The sequence below is a fragment of the Oryza glaberrima genome, chromosome 7 (assembly GCF_000147395.1).
Source record: "Oryza glaberrima chromosome 7, OglaRS2, whole genome shotgun sequence".
Lineage (NCBI taxonomy): Eukaryota > Viridiplantae > Streptophyta > Magnoliopsida > Poales > Poaceae > Oryza > Oryza glaberrima.
Genome location: NC_068332.1, coordinates 20,792,451 through 20,816,395, shown reverse-complemented (window position 1 = coordinate 20,816,395; position 23,945 = coordinate 20,792,451). Strand labels below are relative to the sequence as shown.

The 23,945-nt window shown below is 45.9% G+C and overlaps 3 protein-coding genes and 1 pseudogene across 4 annotated transcripts; 2 read left to right on the top strand and 2 right to left on the bottom strand.

Annotated features, from left to right (window-relative positions):
- Positions 1–186: 186 nt before the first annotated feature.
- Positions 187–5,490, bottom strand: LOC127780586 (hypothetical protein At1g04090-like). Its single transcript, XM_052307507.1, has 3 exons — positions 5,384–5,490; positions 2,798–3,916; positions 187–1,885 (listed from the first exon to the last, which is right to left on the bottom strand). The coding sequence occupies exons 2-3, from the start codon at positions 2,907–2,909 to the stop codon at positions 345–347; spliced, it is 1,653 nt and encodes a 550-aa protein (XP_052163467.1). The 5' UTR covers positions 2,910–3,916; positions 5,384–5,490; the 3' UTR covers positions 187–344.
- LOC127780587 (pheophytinase, chloroplastic) lies at positions 5,193–8,663 on the bottom strand. 2 transcript variants are annotated; one of them, XM_052307509.1, is made up of 9 exons: positions 8,311–8,663; positions 8,083–8,175; positions 7,440–7,648; positions 6,704–6,848; positions 6,552–6,624; positions 6,122–6,268; positions 5,890–6,015; positions 5,590–5,773; positions 5,193–5,496 (listed from the first exon to the last, which is right to left on the bottom strand). In XM_052307509.1, the coding sequence occupies exons 1-8, from the start codon at positions 8,601–8,603 to the stop codon at positions 5,714–5,716; spliced, it is 1,146 nt and encodes a 381-aa protein (XP_052163469.1). In that variant the 5' UTR covers positions 8,604–8,663; the 3' UTR covers positions 5,193–5,496; positions 5,590–5,713. The 2 variants fall into 2 exon arrangements, with proteins under 2 accessions (XP_052163469.1, XP_052163468.1); XM_052307508.1 differs by having other exon boundaries at positions 5,193–5,445.
- Positions 8,664–10,242: 1,579 nt separating this feature from the next.
- On the top strand, positions 10,243–18,714 carry LOC127780585 (L-type lectin-domain containing receptor kinase SIT2-like; annotated as a pseudogene).
- A 1,947-nt stretch (positions 18,715–20,661) lies between these two features.
- LOC127778547 (L-type lectin-domain containing receptor kinase SIT2-like) lies at positions 20,662–23,289 on the top strand. The gene has a single exon (XM_052305167.1). It carries the CDS (start codon positions 20,839–20,841, stop codon positions 22,930–22,932), a length of 2,094 nt encoding a protein of 697 aa, XP_052161127.1. The 5' UTR covers positions 20,662–20,838; the 3' UTR covers positions 22,933–23,289.
- Positions 23,290–23,945: the final 656 nt, after the last annotated feature.

Sequence of the window (23,945 nt, the reverse complement as noted above, 5' to 3'; positions counted from 1 at the left end):
GTTTAAAAAATATTTACTTTTTAAGATGACATTTTGTATTAGAATTTTTTTAGAGTAAGTTTACAAAATACAATAAATTTTATGATATTATTATAGGAATTCTTATGGTGAATCTATGTACAGTATTTTTTAAAAAAACCAAACATTTGAGAAACAATTGTGATTGGAATTTTAAGTTTGATTAAATCTTATCTTAAAAGAATATATTTCACCATGCACTCTGTCATCGTTTTTCAGAATTGCTCCGTAACAATCTGATTTGAATTTGAGAAACCCCATATAATAAACTTTTCACTCGTCATCACCGCGTGTCGTCGTCTGAAATTTGAGAACCGCCAAAATTTTTACTTGGCCTCCCTCTCGTCGTTTCTCCAGCTGCCCTTCATCCTCGGCCCCGTCGGGCCCTCGCCGACGAAGACGCTCTCGACGAGCTTCCGCAGCCGCTCCCTCGTCGACCGCGGCAGCAGCTTCGCCACGCGGTTGATCTCGCGGCCGATGTCGTACTCCTCCCTCGGCCCCCACTCCCGGTCGAACAGCAGCCACGTCGGCTCGGCCACGCCGCCGCCGCCGCCGCCGAGGTACTCCGCCGACACCACCTCGCACCGCCCGGCGCCGCCGGTGTCCAGCCTGCTCCCCCTGTCGCAGTCGTTGCGTATCCCGACGCCCAGCCTCGCGTCGCCCTGCAGCACCAGCCCTGCCCTCGGGTACAGCGCGTGCCCGTGCAGCGACGAGTACGCCGACGGCCGGTTCCCGCCGTCGAGGTACTCGAGCTGCGGCGCGTCCACCCACGCGCCCGCGCTGTGCTGCGAGAAGTACATGCGGAGGAGCTCGCCGGAGAAGTTGCTCACGCGGAGGGTCACGTGCTCCCAGTCGCCGACGTGCTCGCCGATCTTGCCGAGCGGGATGGTGAGGGGCCCCACCTTCGCCCTCGCCGGGCCGTTGAACGGGTAGAAGAACCACACGGCGAGGTCGGTCGCCGTCGCGCCCAGCATCGGCTTCGCCTGCACGTACACCTTCGCGCCGGCGAGGTCGCCCTTCTTGACCCGCTCCCTCTGGGAGTTGTCCACCGGCAGGTCGAGCCAGTACCCGCCGTCGTTGCCGCCGCCCTGCGGGAGGTTCGACCCGTCGGCGGCGACCGGCGTCGGGGTCTGGCTACCCTTCTGGTACAGCAGCGCGCCGTTCTGGAAGAACCACGTCACCGACGACGGCAGGTAGGGCTCGTCGGGGTGGAGGAACAGCTGCGGCGCGTAGGCGGCGAGGAGCGCGTTCACCTGGGCGAGGTCGGGCATGCAGGACGTGTACGCCGCGCCGTTGTTCTTGAGGCACGCCAGCGCCGACGCGCTCGCCGCCGTCGCGTCGCTCCTGGCGAGGACGAACGTGCCGGCGTGCACGCCGCGGGCGTCCACGCCGCGAACCGCCGGCCTCAGGGCGACGGCGCTGAACCCGTCCTTGTCCCACACCGTCGCCTCCGCCTCGCACGCGTCGGTGAAGTCGGCGCGGACGCACGCGACCTCGTCGCGCGGCGGCTTGTCCGGCGAGGCCGTGACCGCGACGCCGATCGCCCTGTAGCCATCGGGAGGCGTGGGGAGCCAGAAGTGGGCGGCGCCGTCCTGGCTGGACCAGACGGGCGCGTAGTCCAGCGGCGGGGCAAGGAGCCCGCCGCCGGAGACGTCGCGGGCGACAAGGACGTGGCCGAAGAGCGGCCGGTCGTTGCGCTGCGCGTAGTGGCCGAGGGCGCTGAAGCCGGCGGGGACCTGCTCCGGCCTGAAGAAGGTGGCGCCGCCGCCGTCTTGGCCGGTGGACCAGACCTTGGCAAACGTGGTGACTTGGCGCACCTCTAGACCACCAAGGTCAATGCTACCCTTTGCAAATCCTCCATCTGAAACTGAAAATTCAGAAAGGCCAGTCAGCATCTCGAAAAGAAAAAGAAGCAAGCAAGCAAGCAAACAAACAAACGCCAGTCAGACAAAGATGTTACAGAGTTGACAAAACCACAAAACTGGGCCTATCAAAATGGCAGGCCATAACTAAGAATAGAAATTCGTTTAGCCAAGTGTTTATAGAGCTGAAAAAATTAGCAAGTCATAATGATAGCAAGAGAGCAGAAATGGTCTATTCAAGTTGTGGTGTTCTGGATAGAGATGCGCATTTGTCTTCCAAACAACCCTGGCTAGCCAGATGAAGGCATAAGATTATGCTGGTATATGCTTTCTATTCTCATTTGATAACATATATATTCTTTGGAAATCATGGTTATCAATGTCTGTTCAGAAAAGGACACACCAATACGAGCATTTCAGAGCAACCGAGGACTAGAGGAGGATCTTGTAGCCCATGAATATAGATCTTGTAGCCCATGAATATAGCAAAGTATGTTCCTAGTCGTCATTGCAGGTAAGCTACCTCGCCAGCTTCGCCTAAAGCTGCCTTATTTGCATTTAGCCATATAACTCCTGCATTGCCATGCATGTATTTTTCTCTGGATATGTTCCAATCATAATGGACTTGTAGTCAAGAGGAAAATTAATGATGAATGCGTGATCAGGACAAGATTGAAAAAAAAAATAATCAGAATTTGCTAAGTGGAGCTGTGCGTGAGAAGAACAGTAACCGAGTATCGAAAGGCAAACCTTAGTAATTTAGCAAAAGAAGCGAAGTGCTGTAATGATCAGGATCACCAAGTTTTGCAAGAAATCAATTCCATTCGAGAGATACACAAAACCATTCGTGCAAATAATAACATAATAACCAGAAGAACCAAAAAAACACGAGGTATGCACAAATATGCAATACGTACCTGACGACGGCCACGACGGCAACGGAGCCGGAAGAGAGAACGCCGTCTCGATGGGCAGCGCCGCCGTGCTGGCCATGGGAAAACAAGGCAAACACCACTTGCTCCTTCGCATAGCACACACACAGGACGGGGACTAACCGGAGAAATAATTCAGGCTGTTCCTTTCTTCCTTCACTTGCACAGCTATAGAGATCGGAGGGAAAGAAGCAAAAGTGAGGCAAATTTAACGGGCGAGATCTCTGTCCAGGAGACCCTTGTCCCTTTCAACGGCACAGCGACTTGGCAAAGACGACTCGACTCCTTCACAGTCACAGGCTTGGATTAGCTAGCTAGCTTATCGTCTACTTCTGGCCTATGGTTACTTGCAAGAAACCAATGTGCTCCTAAGCTCTCAGCTCTGCCTGTGCGGCTGTGCCTGATGGCAATGACTTCACTTCTAGTGATCCCTACCCGCATAGCTTGGCCGTCTTTAAGAAGGTGTGGCTTGGCTTGACGGCTCTTCCATCTCCCACGACACAAGTCTAATGCAGACACACTATAATTAATATTGCATCGACGCATGTCAGCGTCACTTCCATGAGGAAAACACGGCGATGTTGTTTAGTGTTTCTTGCCTGCCTCAACTTGTGTGGATGCATGTGTGTTAGCTGGAGGTCAGCGTGGACAGACAGGAGTACATGACAGTATGATAGGTTCGTTGTACAATTGTACTCTTCCTGAACTGTAGTATGATGTACCATATCATTGGAGCAGGAGAGAAAAAAACGTGCTGCAAACTGAACGTTGGTAGCAGCAACCAGTAACCACCACTAGCGCCATGAGCTGCGGTTGTTGCAGACTCGCGGCAAGATTGGTTGGGTCAGATAGGCACAAGTGACAAATGTGGCATTTCTCTAAGCTTCTACTATAGATACCGTACCATGGCTATTGGTCAGATAAGGACTTGGTAGTAGTTCACACGAATGGCACGAGGGGAAGCTGAAGCTGACCTGACCTGATCAGAGAGGTGTGCTCGGAGTTGAAAAATTCCGGTGCTGATGTGGTGGAGGGGAGAGCTAGCTTGCTGGGACAAGAAACTGTGTCGAGCAAGTGGATTGCAGTTCTGGCCTTCTGGGTTATCTGCACTCTCCAGTTGAACAATGGAAGTATTCAGATTCATGGAGCAAGAACAGCAGCATGCTGCTGTAGACTGCTAAAAAAAATTCAGAAATGCTTATCTCGTAGATTGAAAGGCAAGGGACATTAGAAACTTGAAAAGGATGTACAATGGGAATATCCGTTTCTTCGACATGCATATACATTTAGTCACATCAACTTGGGCATTTTCAGGATTAATAACTAACTGTTGGTGACAGACTGAAGAAGTGGATGGCATGATTTTATTCTCATGCACAATTATGGACCATTTTCTAATCATTGAGATGAACGGATGTATGTTCCGTGAAAAACAGTGCAGAACTTTAGTTGGACCGATCCAGAAGTCACATGCTGTAGATCGAACACAGTTTATATATTCCCAGCAAAAAATATGTAACAAGAGTAGTTTTTCAACTATCTAAAAATATTCCCAGCGAAAAAGATATGAACTTTCATCCCTCGAGGGATGTTCCCTCGTTGTTTACATGTCATCTAAATAGTTATCAGAAAGTTTTAAAAAATTTGACAACATAGATTAATATGAAATATATCACTCCACAAACATGCAAGACCAAATTTAACTTCTACAAGTTGCAACAAAAAAAAACTGAAAATAGTTATCTTACGTTCATAGCTATATTTGTTATTTTTGTTACAACTTGTAGAAGTTGACTTTTAACTTGCATGTTTTTGGAGTGATATATTTTATATTAATCTATCTTACCAATTTTTTATGATTATTTAGGTGACATATACGAAACGAGAGGATATCCCCTCAAGGTATGAAATCACTTTCTGAGTGAAAAATCCATGTCTCATGTGCTGCAACGCCGTTGCCCAATTTCGCTGACCAAACCCTCACGAAGTGGTTGGTATAAATATGGAAAACAAAGACGAATGCATAGGATAATATAGAGAGCACAAGTTGTCATGTATGATGGAGATAGGCATGGCCAAAACACTGGGAAACATTGTCTCCAGATAAGATGAGTACGAGGGACACTAGCCCATGCAGCCATGCTACAGTGACTTTCAGTTCAACATCTTTTATCCATCAGCAAAATTGAAATCATGTTATTCCTTTCTTTGGGACATCGAATACGGATATTTCCTAGATTATGACAGGCATACTGCAGATATACATTGAATAAGCGCAAATTAAGCATTCGATTTTGAAGTATTTGGTTTTCATTGCTGGTTTATTTTGGACAAACCCACTTGGCTAGCATGCAAAATCGTGAACTGAAAAGAGCGAAGATTTCAGGGTGGCCATAAGAGAATTAATTTACTGAGGGGACTGCTAATACTAGTGGCATATATATACATACTGTCAGATTACAAGTAAGAATGATTGCAGAGAGAATAGTGGAAATTTCACATTTATGAACTTGCCATTATTTTCGTTATAACTTAAAAACAGAATAAAACCTCCATGCTGCTGGTACTAACCCCTCTGCTTTGAGAAGACAGGTTCTTTGTTCCCTCCAATAAGTCAGATTCCTTCGTCATCCCTTGAAATTCAATCAGTCAGGTGTGTTATCACCAATACTCAAATGCAAGTACTGCAAAGCACAGTACAAAACTAAAATTACATTTCCATTTCCCAGAGTCAGTTATACACAAACTTGCGACTGTATGGCTAAAGAAACACTTACCATGGCCTACAAAGAAGGGACCATCTGGTATCCTGAGATAAAATAGTTGTTCCCGTTTTCCAGCAAACCAGATTTTAGTGGGTCAGGGGCTTTAATACAAAGAGAAAGCAGCCCCAGCCATGTGCTAACTATGGCGTGTAACAAATGATTCGACAAGTGGATTTACAAGGTCAGGTGCTTCATCCTGCAAGGAAAATTATAAACAAATGATTCAGCTGCCAACTTATCAAATAAAATATAGCTAAAAGCAAAGCAAATTGCAAAAAAGAATTAATCAACTGATTTCAGCTGTTACAGGACCTGTGGGCAGTGTCCAACATTTGGCAAGACAACAAAATCTTCAACAGTATCAAAAGATGCGTAAGCTCTTCCAAGCTCCACAGGCTCCCATGGGTCCTTCTCACCCCAAGCTACCAAAACTGGACACTGCAAAAAAAAATTTAAAAAAAAAATCATATATAGTTGATATAACCGAAATAAGTTCTAAAAAAACAAAGTGAATAATCACTCACAGAACCACAGGAAACCTAACCTTCACTCTGGGAAGTAATTCTTCAGGTAGAGGACCTCCTGAGTAGCAGATGAACTCAAGGAATACATCCACAGCACCAGGGTCAAGCCCTGGCTGCAGAATAAACTGAACTAGCTCATCTGTAACAGCGGATGTGTCATGGTAGCACTGAAATGAATTCCATCAGAACTAGGAGAAAAAACATTGTGGAAAAAAGGTTACAGTTATGTTACAAACTAAATAAAGGGAAAAAAACAGGTTCTATACTTAAGATGATGAATTAAAGATTTTCTTTTCACAGAATGCAGCCATTGGAGCAAGGTCATGTGGCTTTTACTTAATTTGGGACGTTAAGCCTGAATGTTGTGTTACCATAGATTTTTGTATATGCCCAATAATCTGCTTATGCTTTGATTATTTTCCAAGATGAGAGGATTAAATAAATATACACCTGACAGAGAATATTTTTCACAGATTCTGGTGTAGCAACAGCGCTGAAGAACAGCTTCCCAATAACAGTATTCCTAAAAACCAGAAAAGGGATTGTAACAAGGAGGTAACAAGTATGTGGATCCCGCAACAAACTATGAAATTCTGAGTTACCGTAGCAGACTTTGGAATGATTTGATGAAAGGCCTTCCAAACCATGGCTGCTTACTGATATGAAGCATCCTCAATGAAATATTCAATAAAAAGATACCCTTGCACTTCTGTGGTTCCATAGCAGCTGCCTGTAGACCAACAAGCCCTGAAGGACAATAATAAACACATTACAAGTGCTTGTTAAATTCTTTTTCATGCGTACAAATACTCATCAGTGACATGTATCACTCGCACCTCCCCTCAAAATTTAGAGGTACATGAAGAGAACTTGTCTCATCTTGGACACTACTCCAAATATCATTCTGGAGTAGTTACTAGGCTAATACACTCTAGTATAATGAAAATCAATTTCCATTGTGAAGCATGAGCGCATATGACATATCTAGTTGATATCACCATAATTTTGAACAGCATCATGCACCCACTCACTACAGAAATACTCCCTCTAGTCATTAATATATGATGTTTATATATTAATGACCGGAGGGGGTAACAGATAGGAACAACACTACTAAACTAGCATAGACATCATTTACGGTCTTCCTTTTTCCCTACTCGAATGTGTTTTCTGAAATAACAAAGGGAGGAATTTGAAAAATGTTCTTTTGGCAGAGTAAGCAATTTTATGGATTACATCGAGCGACATGCATTCTTATGCTCGTCCATTAGTTACACATACAACATATGATCCATTGCATTTCATGTATGATGTATGTAAGCATGGAGCTGAGCATACCTCCAATTGAATTGCATATGAAGAAAGCTTCGCTCTTAATAACTTCAGAACAAAACGTATTCAGCTGTTCTCCCCATGTCTCAAAAGTATAAAAGCTCTCACCAAGCTCACGTGGATTAGGCTTATCAGAATAGCCATAACCAATAAGATCAATTGCATATACTCTGTTTTTCAGAGCAAGAATAGGAATATTTTTCCGCCAATGGTCACTGGAAAAAAAAAAGAGGGGAGTCTGTACATGATTGCTAAGCAAAGTGATGGGGTGTTTTTTGACGCAGAAAAGTGATGTAGTGTGATAATTAAAAAACAAACACTAGTAGTCCCCATCATTGTATCAAATCAACTATTGGAAAAGTAATGCAGCTTGAGGTTTCATCATAAAACCAACATTTAACACAGCCCAAGATTTAACAATAACTAAGGATTACATGTGATCAGTGACCACTAACCAAAAATTTCTCAAAATATTAGGTCCAACATTTCTTCTCCTAAACCTTTACAACATAGAACTACAGAAGCATCTAAAAAACAGTTGCAGCAACAGCTACTGCACTGCCATGGCCTTAAGCTAACTCCCCATTGGCATGATAACTGAAAATTTTAGTTTGGTTGCCTGCAGATATGAAACAGAACGTCCACGCACCTGTTTGCTCCGAAACCATGAATTAGAACCAATGCAGGGCCAGAAGTTCCCGCGTACTGGTACCGAATGTTGTAGCCCTTCCAATTCCACATGCTACGCAAACAAGATGGTAATTTAGAAACCAGAAATACGAGAAACTGGAACTCTGTAAGCAAGGTCACACGCAAAATAACTCAGGGTAACACTTGAACTATAGACTGGAGTGGGGGAGTGGAGACTTGTGCCTACCTGGTGCGCACCTGGGGCTGAGTCTCCAACGGAGCATCCGTGGCCGTGTGCGGTGCCGCGGGGAGGCTCTCCTCGACCGGGTCGGCCATGGAGGAGGCCTCGACACGCAGCAGCCGCGCCCGCGCCCGCGCCGCGTTCCCCGAGGAGAGCCTCGCCCGCGGCCTCCAGGTAGTGCGCCGCGCCGACGACGCGGGGCAGGAGGCGGCGGCGGCGGTGGCGGAGGGAGCCGTGCCACGGCGCGCGGAGAGGGTGGTGGCCACTGGAGGACGTGCCGCCGCGCCGCTCGTCGCCATCCCCGACGGCCGCACGCAACGCAACGACGCGGGGGCAACGGCTGTGTGGAGTGTGGAGGAGAGTCGAGACGAGAGAGGAAGAGAAAGGGATCGGTGACGGTGAGAAAAAGCGTGACTTGTCTGCACGGCGTTTCGCCGCGTGGGCGAAACGGGACGGGAGGAGGAGTGCGCGCGTGCGTGTGCGTGCGTGCGGGCCAGGTGGTTTCGCTGGGCCGTGACGCCAGTGGACGCGTGGGCCAAGAGGCCGGGACGTATTTAGGCCGAGGCAGTAAATCACTCCGCGGGCCGTAGGGATGCGGCGGCTAACGTATTTGGGCTGGGCTACGTGCACGGGCGCACGGCTGCTCTATTGTGCATGGGCCATCTATTATTACCAGGTGGCCCAATGTACAGACGCATGCTACTACTACCAGAGAGTTATAAGAGGACCACATTGAAGTTTGAACATACTTGAGGTGTGTTTGGATAATGGAAAATGGAGGGTGGGATTGGGATTGGGAAATAAATGAAGGGTTAGATTAAATAGAAGAGGGAGAATGAATGGTTAGGATTTAAAGATATCTTTTGATGGGTGGAAAATCATTTCCCTATCACATTATCCAAATAATGCCTTGATGTGGTATGGACTCATAGCGGACTCGGATTACAAATAGATCGGATAGTTCATACATGTATAAATAAGACATTTTAATTTTTTTACAATCAAATTTATAAAAAAAATAGCAAATTTAAACATTAAATTAGTTTTATTAAATCTAACGTTGAATATATTTAATTATGTTTGTTTTGTATTGAAAATGTTACTATATTTTTTCATAAATTTGGTCAAATTTAAAATTTTTTTACTACGTACACAATAACTTAGAAACAACGAAACAAGCTACTCTCAAGTCTCAACCTAGTGAAAGAGTCTCTCAAAGTTTTAAAAAGACAGATTAGTCATTTGAATAGACTATAATGGTGTATGGTTCAATCATAGGGTGTGATGATATGCCCTTACAAATATCAGATTATCTTAAATAGCCCTTTGTCGAATAATCCGCGTAAAAAAAATAAACAATCCACATCCATCGGATTACAGTAATACCATATCTTTATCTATCTCCGTCAAATTTTAGATACCTACCATATATCCTCATTTCGGGTACGGATGGGATCGAAAAGTATCCGATTTATTTTCGTCCCTTATCATTGATGAGGTTGACTGCTGGACCTACACCAATAATCCAACTAGAAAACGAGCAGTGGCCAGTGGAGATGTGGAGGTACAGGCGTAAGAATGACGAGCAGGTGAGCGTGCAGCCGTCAGGTGGCTGCGCACTGTTCGTTTGACTATTGGCTAGGGAATCTCTTCGACTAATCTTTCTTCCCGTCTCAAACAATCACTGACCTGAAACAACACACGACTAGTTCAGCTGAAAACGCAGCCACGCAAGTCGCGCGGAATAATAGAATTGATCACACTTTGTTCAGAGTCAAAATTGTCAATCATTGGACATTCCAGCTCGTTCATGAGCTGGTCGTGCATCTTGAACATCAGAACATGCCCTTAATTTACACGTAGCTTAATCAAGTTTGGAGATCTCATCTGACCTGAGCATGGTGTGATTCGTTTGTCACACTCACAATGCAACTCCACAGCAAAACGATGCTCGTTGTGTTCATCAATATCGTGTTCATCCACTGCCTTAGCGTGAACATTGGAGCGGCGGTGGCCAACCCTGCAGCCAGCGATGGCCGGTTCGTCCACCACGGCTTCACGGCGGAGGACCTCACCATGGACGGCCTCGCCGCCGTCACGCCGACCGGGCTCCTCGCGCTCACCAACGCCACGTACCAAACGAAAGCCCACGCGTTCCACCCTGCGCCTCTCCGCTTCCTCAACACGTCGTCGTCCGCCGCCGCCACCGTGCGGTCCTTCTCGACGTCGTTCGTGTTCGCCATCGTGTCCGACGACCCCAGGTTCAGGAACAACGTCGACCATGGGCTCGCGTTCGTGGTCTCCCCGACCAAGAACCTCTCCACGGCGAACGCCGGCCAGTACCTGGGCCTCCTCAGCATGGCCGACGACGGCAAGCCGAGCAACCACGTGTTCGCCGTCGAGCTCGACATCATCACGAACCCCGAGTTCGGCGACATCGACAGCAACCACGTCGGCGTCGACGTCAATAGCCTCAGGTCGCTGCAGGCGAAGACCGCCGGCTACTATGTCGACGGCGACGGCGCGTTCCGGAGCCTGCAGCTCAACAGCCAGAAGCCAATGCAGGTGTGGGTGGACTACGACGGCCAGGCCAAGCAGCTCAACGTGACGCTGTCTCCCGTGCAAGTGCCCAAGCCCAAGAAGCCTCTGCTCTCCCAAGCCATCGACCTCTCCACGGTCATGGCCGAGGAGATGTACGTCGGCTTCTCGTCGGCGACGGGCGTCGTGTTCACGCACCACTACGTCCTCGGATGGAGCTTCAGCTTCGACGGCGGAGCTGCTCCCTCACTGGACTTCTCCATGCTGCCCAAGGTGCCACGAGTGGGTCCTACACGTCGGTCAGTAATGCTGTATGTTGTGTTGCCGATTGCCAGTGCACTACTGTTTCTTGTTGCGTTTGTTCTGGGTGTCTTCTTCTTCGTGAGAAGGTGGCACCGGCAGTATGCGGAGGTGCGCGAAGATTGGGAGGTCGAGTTTGGTCCGCATCGGTTCACATACAAGGATCTGTTTCATGCTACGCAGGGATTCACAGACAAGAACCTACTCGGTGCGGGAGGGTTTGGGAGCGTGTACAAGGGTGTGCTTCCCGTGTCCAATACAGAGATAGCGGTGAAACGGGTGTCACACAATTCAAGACAAGGGATGAGAGAGTTTATTGCTGAGGTGGTAAGCATCGGCCGTATCCGACACCGGAACATCGTGCGGCTCCTGGGTTACTGTCGGCGCAAGGGAGAACTTCTCCTTGTTTATGACTACAAAACAAATGGTAGTCTTGACAAGTGTTTGCATGATAATGCTACATCAACCACACTCTGTTGGCCCAAGAGGATCCACATCATCAAAGGTGTTGCGTCGGCATTATCGTACCTACACAAGGATTGGGAGCAAGTAGTGATCCATCGAGATGTCAAGGCAAGCAATGTTCTTCTAGACAGCGAGATGAATGGACTATTAGGGGATTTCGGCTTGTCAAGGCTACGGGATCATGGAGCCGATGCAAAGACCACATACGTGGTAGGAACTATGGGTTACATTGCCCCAGAGCTCATGCACACGGGGAAGGCAACACCGTTGACGGACGTGTTCGCGTTCGGTGTGTTCCTCCTCGAGGTCACCTGTGGACGAAGGCCGATTGGGGAAAGCGATAGCAACGAGATTCTATTAATAGATTGGGTGCTGAAGCATTTTCTTAGCGGATCCATCCTTGACGTGGTGGATCCCCGGCTTGCAGGGAGGTTCAGCTTCGAGGAGGTGAATCTTGTTTTGAAACTAGGACTAATGTGCTCACATCCATTGCCCAAGGCAAGGCCAAGCATGGACAGAGTTGTGAAGTACCTCGATGGTATGCTTCCAGCACCAGAGCTATCACCGACGCACATGAGCTATAACATGATGGAGTTGATGCTACAGAATGGGGTTGGTTCACATAGTTTACCCGTGTGGTCCTCTTTGTTAGATAGTAGTGTTGGTACAATGTCATCTGCTTCGGTTCTCTCGGACGGGAGATGATTCTGAAGCTTGTACCCGATACTTGTCAGTGGGCTCGGTAATCCTTTGTATTTTGTTGTTAGTGAATGCAAACAATTATGCACTTTTAGAGTTCCTATTTTTAATCATTTTTTTCTTGATAGAAGACACATATATACTACACACGCATCGTAATTGTGCCCTATTTAACACACGACCAGTAGATATCAGAGGTTGCGACAAGCCTAAGGCAGCTAAGACTTGAGCCCTAGTTTTTTTTTAATTTCTATTAGATTCTATAAAAAAAAGTGAAATTTTTTAAGATACAAGATGTGTAAACAAGTTGAACCGGAGTCTCAAGAAGCATAAAATTCCTATGCTGATTTAGTACTGCTACTGTTGTATTGCACATTTATATGCTTAAAAGATGATATGAAATTGACACATGGTGTGGGCAATGAAGGGTGTCACATTTGAACTTATGTGATTTTTATGGAGTTTAAATTTGACTAAAATAGAGGGGTTCACAAGTAAGTTTCATTATAAAGGCATTTTGTAGGGCCTGTTTGGTAGAGCTCTAACTCCTAAATTCTGCTCTAGAAGTTGGATCTGGAGTGGAGTTGTGGAGCAGCCTAAACCCAGCTCCATATCTCTAGTTCATTTTGTGAGAGTGCTCCACCTAGATCCGCTTCCATTTTTTATGGAGCTGAAACTGTTTGGCTGAGCTCCAGCTCCAGGAGAGATGGAGTTGGAGCTGGAGCTGTGCCAAACAAACCCGTAGTATACGTAAAACGAGGTGAGCCATTAGCTCATGATTAATTGATTATTAATTATTTTAAATTTCAAAAAAGGATTAATATGATTTTTAAAGCAACTTTCCTATAGAAATTTTTTCCAAAAAACGCACCATTTAGTAGTTTGGGAAGCGTGCGCGTGGAAAATGAGATGTTTTTCTCTCTCAATCTCCCAGATCTCCCAGGAAGAACGAAGCCTAAGGTATTTATGGGATTTTTCTAGGTTATGAAAAGAACTAGCTGGGTGGCCCGCGCAATTGCGCAGCTAGCACCCAAACAAAATTATATATTTTTTTTTATGATTTTACTAAAAATTTATTAAATAGCTATCTTATTGTCTTAAGAGTTTGAAAGACCAAACCTTATCATCCCCGTGTTTCTAATTATATAGTTTTTTTAAAAGTCACACCAGATACTACCCCTTATGTTATCTTCTTCTTTATTTGCTTGCTCGATCTACCACTATTTCTATTCATTCTCCTTAGAACCTTTAAACATTGGATCTTATAGGTTTTAGAGTTATTTTCACGTTGAGTTTCGTTTTTATAATTTCTAGACGTCATGTCAAACGTTGCCATTATACTCCTCTATGACCCGTCTACTATCTCTTCTCTTTATTGTCATTGAGATTTTAAAAATCGAACATAATTATCGTTTGGTTTCATTTTTACTTTCTAGAAATCCCGCCAAACCGTTAGTGACTTTGCCATTGCCATTGTACTTCTTTACGGCTCGCCCGCTGCCTCCCTTCTTTATTGTTATTGAGATTTTAAAATCGAATATGACTATCATTGTTTTTTTTTTACTTTTTAGAAGTTCCGAACCTTCAAAAATTGAACCTTGTAGTTTTTAGAGTTTATTGTCTTGTTGGGTTTCATTTTTTTATAATTTTTAGAAGTCTTGTCAAACGATGCCACTATGCTCCTCTACGGCCCGTCCGCCGCCTACTCTTTATTGTCATTGGGATTCTAAAAATCGAACATAACTATCGTTGGAATTCATTTTTTATTTTCTAGAAGTCCCGTCAACCGTCGGCAGCTCTGCAACTATACTCCTATACACCCCACCCGCTGCTTCTCCCTTTTATTGTCATTGAGATTTTGAAAATCGAATATGATTATCAATGGGGTTTATTTTTTTTACTTTCTAGAAGTCCCGGCAATCGCCTTGATCGTTGCTTTACGGCCTCCCTGTCGCCCCTCCTTTTAATCGTCATTAGGATTCTATTTGGTGTTTCATTAACAATTTTTTTTATGTCGTATCAACCGCCACCACTCTACTCCTTTATATGCATGTTACTTAATTTATCTCGTCATGTGTTTTAGATGGTCTTTTCTTTCAATAGTCTTTATTTTTATCACAAATTTTAGTTATTTATAAATTGTATTCCTAATTGGAATCTTATTTTTCTTTTTTCTAATTTCAGATTCTTTTTTTTAAAAAAAAATAATTAATATCGTATTATGTTCTTTTAATATTTTTATTTTTTATTTTCAATTTCAGTTGTTTCAATATTGTTTTCCTACTTGAAATCTCTTTTACTTTATCTAATTTTGGATATTATTTTATTTTTTATTCTGAATTTTAATTAATTTCGTATCGGGTTCTTATATGGATTCTTCTTTCAATATTTCTTATTTTTAATTCTGAATTTCAACTAATTTTAAATTGTATTCCTACTTGAGCTCTTCTTTTGTTTTTTTTTTGCTAATTTCGGATTTTATTTTTATTTTTATTCCCAATTTTATTTAATCTCGTATTAGGTTCTTATACGGACTCTTCTTTTAATATTCCTTATTTTTAATTCTGAATTTTAACTATTTTAAAATTGTATTCCTACTTGGACTATCCTTTTCTTTTCTAATTTTGGATTTTATTTTATTTTTATTTCGAATTTTGATTAATCTCGTATTGGGTTCTTATATGAAAACTTTTTTCAATATTCCTTATTTTTAATTCCGAATTTCAGCTATTTTTAAATTTTATTTCTACTTGGACTCTCTTTTTTTTTCTAATTTTAGATTTTATTTTATTTTTATTTCGAATTTTAATTAATCTCGTATTGGGTTCTTATATGGAAACTTCCTTCAATATTGCTTATTTTTAATTCCGAATTTCAGCTATTTTTAGATTGTATTTCTACTTGGACTCTTCTTTTCTTTTTTTTCTTTTTCTCCGATTAATGTGGAAATTTCTAGCCCCCACAGCGAACGTGGTGCCTCCTTTCAAAGCTGTTTTAATAATATAATAGATTTGAGTTCCTGAATTTGTATTTAAAACCAAAGGTTTGAATTTACGATTTTTGGGAAATGACCCTTTTGAGGAAAGAAAAACATTTTTAATATCTTTTTAAGAAGATAACTACTTCCTCCGTTTCACAATGTAAGTCATTCTAGCATTTCCCACATTCATATTGATGTTAATGAATCTAGATAGATATATATGTCTAGATTCATTAACATCAATATGAATGTGGGAAATGCTAGAATGACTTACATTGTGAAACGGATGGAGTATTTGTTTACAGAATATAAGATAAATGTTGAAAAGTGTACTCAGTTACTTTAGTTCAAGTTTTCAATTAGATTTAACTTTTCTTCACTTGTGATAAAATTGGGGTTTATAATCAATAGAATTTAGGTTAAAAAAATTTATACTTTTTTGGATTTTATATTATTTACTTATTATTGCAAACAAAGCACTCAAAGATACGGCATAATACAAAAGATAATTTCAAATTTTCAAAAATTTACTAATAATCATTATAGAGTATTTTATTTTGTTATTTTGAGTTTATTCTATTATTTAGACAAAGAGGAGGGCTTTGAGCCTTTGACACAATAGGGCTAAGGCTGAGGTCTTTTCAGTAACTTAAATGGCAACTTCCTTATTTTTCATTACCATATTTCCCAAACTGCCAAACAACACATTATGTACAATTTTTTTCTATATAAAAGTTTCTCGAAAAAATTAAATAAATTTATTTTCTAGTTTATAATTAATCACTTGCTAATGACATGTCTCATTTTGCGTGCTGGATATAAACTCAACCAAAACGCTGAGTCGAACGGCACTGTCATTTATTTTTTTTAGTTTTAGTTATCATTAAATTTGATCGTTCTTAAATTTGGAGGTAATAGTTAGCAAGTTGTAAATTTGCGTATAATTTAGCAAATAACCAACATATATATATTCATTAAAGGCGTGGTATAGTAGTTCTAACTAAAGATATGTTATCAACAAATATCATTTGCATCGCAAGAGTTGTTGAAAGTTGACCAGCATATTGAGGCCCTTTTTGTTTAAGCTTAGGCTTATTGACTTAGACTTTTAAGTCAGTTTATTGACTTATATGATTTATAAGCCAGTGGATTTAATGTTCTAAGTTTAGTGGTGGAGTCATACATCTACCTCATATAAGCCAAAAAAAAACTTCTTCAACCTAGCTTTTGGCTTAATAGTGTTAAAGTGGCTTATGGCTTCAAAAAAGTCAAACGAAAAAACTGCTTGTTTGTTTAGGCTTAGATATTTCGGCTTATAAGTTGGCTTATAAGCCTAAACAAAGAAGGCCTCCGCACTCCGGTTATTATATCACATTTCCAGGTTTTAAAGATTGGGTGAAATTGACCTGATCGCAGCGCGAGCAGCTAGCGCAAATTGTTGGACTCATGACCCATCCATGCATGATTATTCAGTCAGTCAGTCAGTAGGTTCCCAGAATTTTCTCCCTGCAAACAGTGACAAAAAGCCTCTCCAAATCGATTTGCTGTTCAGAAATTCAGAGATCGAATTCAGACAGTCGAATCGACAAGCAAACAAGCTAGCTGCGCCACGGCGAAGTGATGCAAACACCATGCTTCGTGAGCCTTTCCACTGTGTCACTCTGCTCCTGCTCCTCCTCGCGGCTGCCGACCGCTGCGCCGCGGCCACCGGCGGCAGCGGCGGCCTGCAGTTCGCGTACGATGGCTTCTCGGGCGCCAACCTCACCCTCGACGGCGCGGCCACGGTCACGGCGAGCGGCCTCCTCATGCTGACCAACGGGTCCATCCAGATGAAAGGCCACGCGTTCCACCCGTCGCCGCTCCCGCTCCGCGCGGCGAGGTCCTTCTCGACGACGTTCGTGTTCGCCATCTTCGGGCAGTACGCCGACTTCAGCAGCCACGGCCTGGCCTTCTTCGTCTCCGCGTCCGCGGACGCGTTCGCCGCCGCGCTGCCTGGCCAGTTCCTGGGCCTCTTCAACGGCACCGGCGCCACCACCGGCAACCGGAGCGCCGCCGGCGTCTTCGCCGTGGAGTTCGACACGCTCTTCAACGCCGAGTTCCACGACCTGAACAGCAACCACGTCGGCGTCGACGTCAACAGCCTGACGTCGGTCAAGGCCGCCGACGCCGGCTACTACGATGACGTCACCGGCCAGTTCCGGAACCTGACCATGATCAGCCGGAAGCCCATGCAGGCGTGGGTGGACTACGACGGCGGGAGCACGGAGGTCACCGTGGCCATGGCTCCCCTGGGCACGGCCAGGCCCAAGAAGCCGCTGCTGCGGACCAACGTCGACCTCTCCGACGTCGCGACGGGCGCGGCGCACGTCGGGTTCGCGTCGGCGACGGGCATCCTCTTCTCGCGCCACTTCGTGCTAGGCTGGAGCTTCGCGGTGGACGGGCCAGCCCCGCCGCTGAACATCTCGTCGCTGCCGCCGTTGCCGCGGGCTTGGCCCAAGCCGCGGTCGAAGGTGCTGGAGATCGTGCTGCCCATAGCGTCGGCGGCGCTGGTCGCCGCTGTGGCCATGGCGGTGTACGCCATGGCGAGGCGGCGGCTCAGGTACGCCGAGCTGCGGGAGGAGTGGGAGACCGCGTTTGGGCCGCACCGATTCTCCTACAAGGACTTGTTCCATGCGACCAAGGGATTCAGCGACAAGAACCTCCTTGGCACGGGAGGGTTCGGGAGCGTGTACCGAGGCGTGCTCCGCAAGCCCGACATGGAGGTCGCAGTGAAGAGGGTGTCACACGAATCGAGACAAGGGATGAAGGAGTTCGTCGCAGAGGTCGCGAGCATCGGTCGCTTGCGACACCGCAACCTCGTGCAACTACTCGGCTATTGCCGTCGTAAAGGTGAACTTCTCTTGGTGTACGATTACATGCCAAAAGGTAGCCTCGACAAATACCTTTACAATGGAAGCAAGCACCCACTAAGTTGGCCTCAGAGATTCCACATCATCAGAGGAGTGGCGTCTGGGCTACTGTACCTTCACGAGGATTGGGAACACGTTGTCATCCACCGAGACGTCAAGGCAAGCAACGTGCTCCTCGACGGTGAGATGAACGGTCGACTAGGCGACTTTGGCCTCGCAAGGTTGTATGATCACGGAGCTGTTGCACAGACAACACATGTGGTCGGCACTATGGGGTACCTAGCGCCTGAGTTGGGGCACACCGGCAAGGCAACCCCATCAACCGACGTGTTCGCGTTCGGCGCATTCCTCCTCGAGGTCACCTGCGGAAGAAGGCCAATCGTGCAGGATGAGCACGGCAACCGTGCCGTGCTTGTGGACTGGGTGACTGAGCAGTGGAGCAAGGGTGCACTTGTTAACGTGGTGGACGCGAGGATTCCGAGCGGTTTTGATCCTGACGAGGTCTCTCTGGTTCTAAAACTTGGGCTGCTCTGCTCGCATCCATTGCCCAATGCTAGGCCAACAATGCGGCAGGTCGCTCAGTACCTCGACGGTGATATGGCCCTACCGGATTTGTCACCGACGTACCTAAGCTTCACTTCACTAGAGCGGATGTACAAGGAGTTCAACCGCAATTCCATTTCATACATCTCATCAGCAAGCATGGGTGCCATTTCTGATATCTCAGGAGGAAGGTGACAAAGGAAGGGAGCTCGTGATTCTGAGAAGCAGTTGGTGAGGATATGAAAAATCGGGTTTCTCAGTTTATTACTTCTAATTTATTTTCTGAATTATAATGGACTGTTTAGGGGGCTAAAAATTCAAAAAAAAAAAAAGGCACACATCAGATACTCCCAAAGTAGGGCCAAAAATGGTGCTTGTAGCATTGCAGTTAAGAGTATGTTAACGGTGTAACTAGATGCTTTAACTATCTTGTTCTCCTTGTACTATGAAATCGAGATTCTTCTGTCTTGATTATGTTCATAGTTTGATACAGCATCGGGATGCACTAAACAGTTAAGTAGCAATCTTGAAAAGTATCAAAAGGTTTTTTTCTAAAAAAAAAGTAATACCTAGTTTTATAATAGAAAGTACATAACCAAGAGTATAAAACTACTCTTGATAGAAAGAAAAACTAGCGCTGCTATTTTTCTTTGGCGAACACGCAAAAAGACTTGCGCATCAATAACACAATATATTATTGGAAGGAAGCAGATTGTTTACCCACCGCTACTGACTGGTAGCCATCGCCGAAGGAGGAGGAGGTAACGGCTGTCGGGCTATTACAACTAACTAGTACTGCCAATATAAATATTCATGCGGACTCTTGCACTCTACAGTAGGACTTGTCATGATTAATCACAAGTTTTACGTGCATCTACAAAAATTTCCTGTCAAGAGAAAGCAAGGTGCTAGTTTTCATGGATGTAGTCTTTAGGATCTAGCTAATCCGATTGGTGGTGTTGTGCAGCAGCTGCTTCTGTTTCTTTCATGAACTTAAATGAACGCATGTGATCCATCTTCAGTTCAGGCCATTGAACGCCCTTCAGTACCTATCATACAAAGACTAAACGTATAAATTGACAAGTATTAATTGAAGCGGCGCCGGCCAAATGAATTTATCAAACTATGGACCGCCATATGACGATAGCTAGAATCTCCTCCACAGTGCTTGTCAAAATCATTCGCAAATTGAGACGTTTGAAACCAAGACTGATCCTTGTGAAGTAGAAACATCTCACTGTCAGGAGTCAAAACCTCATCTTCTCCTGCTACTTCGTTGAAACTAGAATAGTAGCGTAGAACAAAGGCACCAGCATCCAAACGGCAGCTAGCAGAGCAGTCCACAAGTCCATTGATTCTTCAGAAAAGTTTTCTTAGAGAGAGAGAGAGAGAGAGAGAGAGTCCTTTGAAACAGGTAAAAACAATCTCTGAATAATAATCTCTGGTCTCTTTGACCACTATATTGCTCAAGTGCTACTACTTCTCGATCGATGTGTTCGACAGAATGCAATTTTTTTGTCCAGCAACCTAGAAGAGTCACCGTCGAAAGTACGAAAATTAAATCGATCTATGCGAAAATCAGGACGGCGAGCGAGTAGTCGTCTTACCCTGCAGGGCACGGCGCCTACCAAGGCACACGCCTCTGAAACTTGCAGCCGCCGACGTTGATGTTTGCCGATCCAGTAATCACTATTGGACAGGATGATCAACGCATGCGGAGTGCAGCCATCGCTAGACAATCCCTTGATTTCCGTGTCTAACATGTGACTGAATAAGATAGACGGTCAAACGTTGGACACGAAAACTCAGGGTTTGTCTTTTTTTTGGGACGGAGGGAGTATCTCCGTGAAGACAGTGTTGTTGCTGACTACTTGACATTGATAACAAATTCAATAATCCATCCACCAAAGTGTACTGGGTTAATGGTCGCCGGCCGGCTGATGGTTGTCTGTTCGTGCCAAAACATGTCCTTGTCGATCTGAATCTTTCAGCTCTCATCACTCAACACCCAACCACTCGATCATAAGCCAAGCAGTTTATGTTAGCCAATTGCTACAATATCCTTAAGAGGCGTCAAGGCGAAGTGTCACGGGAAAAAAAATGGGTCGTATGATTGCCAAATTTTCTGCACACTTCGTTCTTCTCCTCGTGTTCAGCTTGAGCAACGACGTGGTGGTGGTCTCGGCCGCCGGCGGCGATGGCCAGTTCACGTACCAGGGGTTCGCGGCGGCGAACCTTACCGTGGACGGCCTCGCCACCGTCACGGCGAGCGGGCTCCTCGTGCTCACCAACTTCACGTACCAGGCGAAAGCGCACGCGTTTCACCCGGCGCCTCTCCGCTTCCTCGGTGAGTCCTCCACGGCGGCGGCGGGGGCGAACGCCAGCGGTGGCGCCGGAGCCGACGTGGCGCGGTCCTTCTCCACGGCTTTCGTGTTCGCCATCGTGTCCGGGTACGACGGCCTGAGCGACCACGGGCTCGCGTTCGTGGTCGCGCCGACGGCGAACCTCTCGGCGGCGAACGCCGGGCAGTACCTGGGCTTCCTCAACGCGACGAACGGCACGGCGAGCGGCCAAATCCTGGCCGTCGAGCTGGACACCATCATGAACCCCGAGTTCCACGACATCAGCAGCAACCACGTCGGCATCGACGCCAACAGCCTCATGTCGACGCAGGCACGGCCGGCCGGCTACTACGGCGACGGCGACGGCGCCTTCCGTGAGCTCAGGCTGAACAGCCGCCAGCCGATGCAGGTGTGGGTGGACTACGACGGCCAGGCCAAGCAGCTCAACGTGACTCTGTCTCCCGTGCAAGTGCCTAAGCCCAAGAAGCCTCTGCTCTCCCAGGCCATCGACCTCTCCACGGTCATGGCCGAGGAGATGTACGTCGGCTTCTCGTCGGCGACGGGCGTCGTGAACACCCACCACTACGTGCTCGGCTGGAGCTTCGGCTTCGACGGGCCAGCTCCTCCCCTCGATCTCTCCAAGCTTCCCCGGCTGCCACGCTTCGGTCCGAAGCCTCGGTCCAAGGTCCTGGACATTGTGCTTCCGCTGGCCACCGCATTGCTCGTCGCTGCGGTGCTAGCTGCCGTCTTCTTCGTCGTGTGGCGGCGGCGCCGCTTCGCCGAGGTGCGGGAAGATTGGGAGGATGAGTTTGGCCCGCACCGGTTCGCATACAAGGATTTGTTCCGCGCGACGGATGGGTTCAAGGATAGAAATTTGCTGGGTGTTGGAGGGTTTGGGAGAGTTTACAGAGGGGTGCTACCGGAGTCTAATTTGGAGATTGCGGTGAAGAGGGTTTCACATGATTCAAGGCAAGGTATAAGGGAGTTCGTCGCGGAAGTGGTGAGCATTGGCCGACTTCGACATCGGAATCTCGTGCAGTTACTAGGCTATTGCCGCCGCAAGAATGAACTCCTGTTGGTGTATGATTACATGGCGAATGGTAGTCTTGACAAGTACTTGCATGAGAGAAATGTTACAACTCTATTTTGGCCCGAGCGGCTCTGGATCATCAAAGGCGTCGCATCAGGTTTGTTGTACCTACACGAGGATTGGGAGCAAGTAGTCATCCATCGAGACATAAAAGCGAGCAACGTGCTCTTAGACAGTGCAATGAACGGGCGGCTAGGTGATTTTGGCCTGGCAAGGCTGTACGACCATGGCACCGACCCCAAAACAACCCATGTGGTTGGCACCATGGGCTACCTAGCGCCAGAGCTCGTCCGTACAGGAAAGGCGTCACCCTTAACCGACGTGTTCGCGTTCGGGGTGTTCTTATTGGAGGTAACATGCGGGCGGAGGCCGATCGAGACCGACGAGCACGACAAACGGGTGGTGCTAGTCGACTTGGTGCTTGAGCACCACCGCAATGGCTCGATCGTTGGTGCGGCGGATCCACGGCTCACGGGGAAGTTCGATGTGGAGGAGGTGGCCCTCGTTCTGAAGCTGGGTTTGTTGTGTTCGCACCCGCTACCCGGTGCGAGGCCCAGCATGCGGAATGTCATGCAATACCTGGAGCGTGGCGGTAAGTCGGCTCCTGACCTATCGCCGAGCTACGTGAGCTATAGCATGATGGCGATAATGCAAAACGAAGGGTTCGATTCATTCATCATGTCGGGCGGCCCCCGGTTGGCGACAAGCATTGGCACCGTGTCTGGTGCATCATCTATGACTATTATGTCGGAGGGAAGATAAAATTCAGTGCTTGCAATAAGTCTTTTGATTCCTACTGACTCAAGTTCTTAAGTGACTTTCTTTCTTGTTCCTTGAAATGACAAGCATTTGAAAGAGGAGATAGTAGTGTGTTAAGTTACCTACCAAATTCACAGTAGGCATTTATGTTTACACAACCTATTAGCTATGCTTCCTCGAGCATCTTAAGATAGTTGGGTAGAATGGTGAGTTGCTTGGCTGCTTCAAAATTTCTCTGTGAACTAACTCTGCAGCCTGCTTGCTTTGTTCAAGAATATGGCAACTTGTTCTGGGTTTATCAACACCAGTTGCTTGGAACCAGGTTATTCATTTATGCAATAACCAAACATTCTCTAACCATCAAGATGTTATGAAATGGAAATTTGATAACAACAATTTAAATGTTCGATAAAGCTAGAATATGTGTACATTTCTAAGTTTGTGTTTGATACTTGGGGTTGGGAACCCAACTCCACTACACGAAAAATGGAGCAGTCCATTAGCGTGTGATTAATTAAATATTAGCTATTTATTTTTTCCAAAAAGGATTAATTTGATTTTTTTAAAAGCAACTTTCGTATATAATTTTTTTTAAAAAAACACACCATTTAGCAGTTTGAAAAGCGTGTGTGCGGAAAACGAGGCAGAGGGGTTAGGAACCCCCTCATCCGAACGCAGCCTAAGCATATAATGGATAGATATTTCTCAGGTATACAAGGAGAACCAGAGATTCTGGCCTACTAGGTACTACAAAACAGATATTGTAGTTACAGCTTACAAGCTAGAGACTGAGGGTGTGTTGTGATGGATGATAATGGATACAAAATGTATATTCATAGCTCTATGATATATACTACCAACTTAAAAGTGTGGTGAATTTTTTCTTCATCTCCGTAGTGGTTCCGGTTTAGGGAAAATTGGTTATATAGCATCGAAAGTTTACGTTTTTTGTTTTATAGCACCGAAAGATACCGGTTCATTTTAATAGCACCCAAAGTTCATTCCGTTCCCATTTT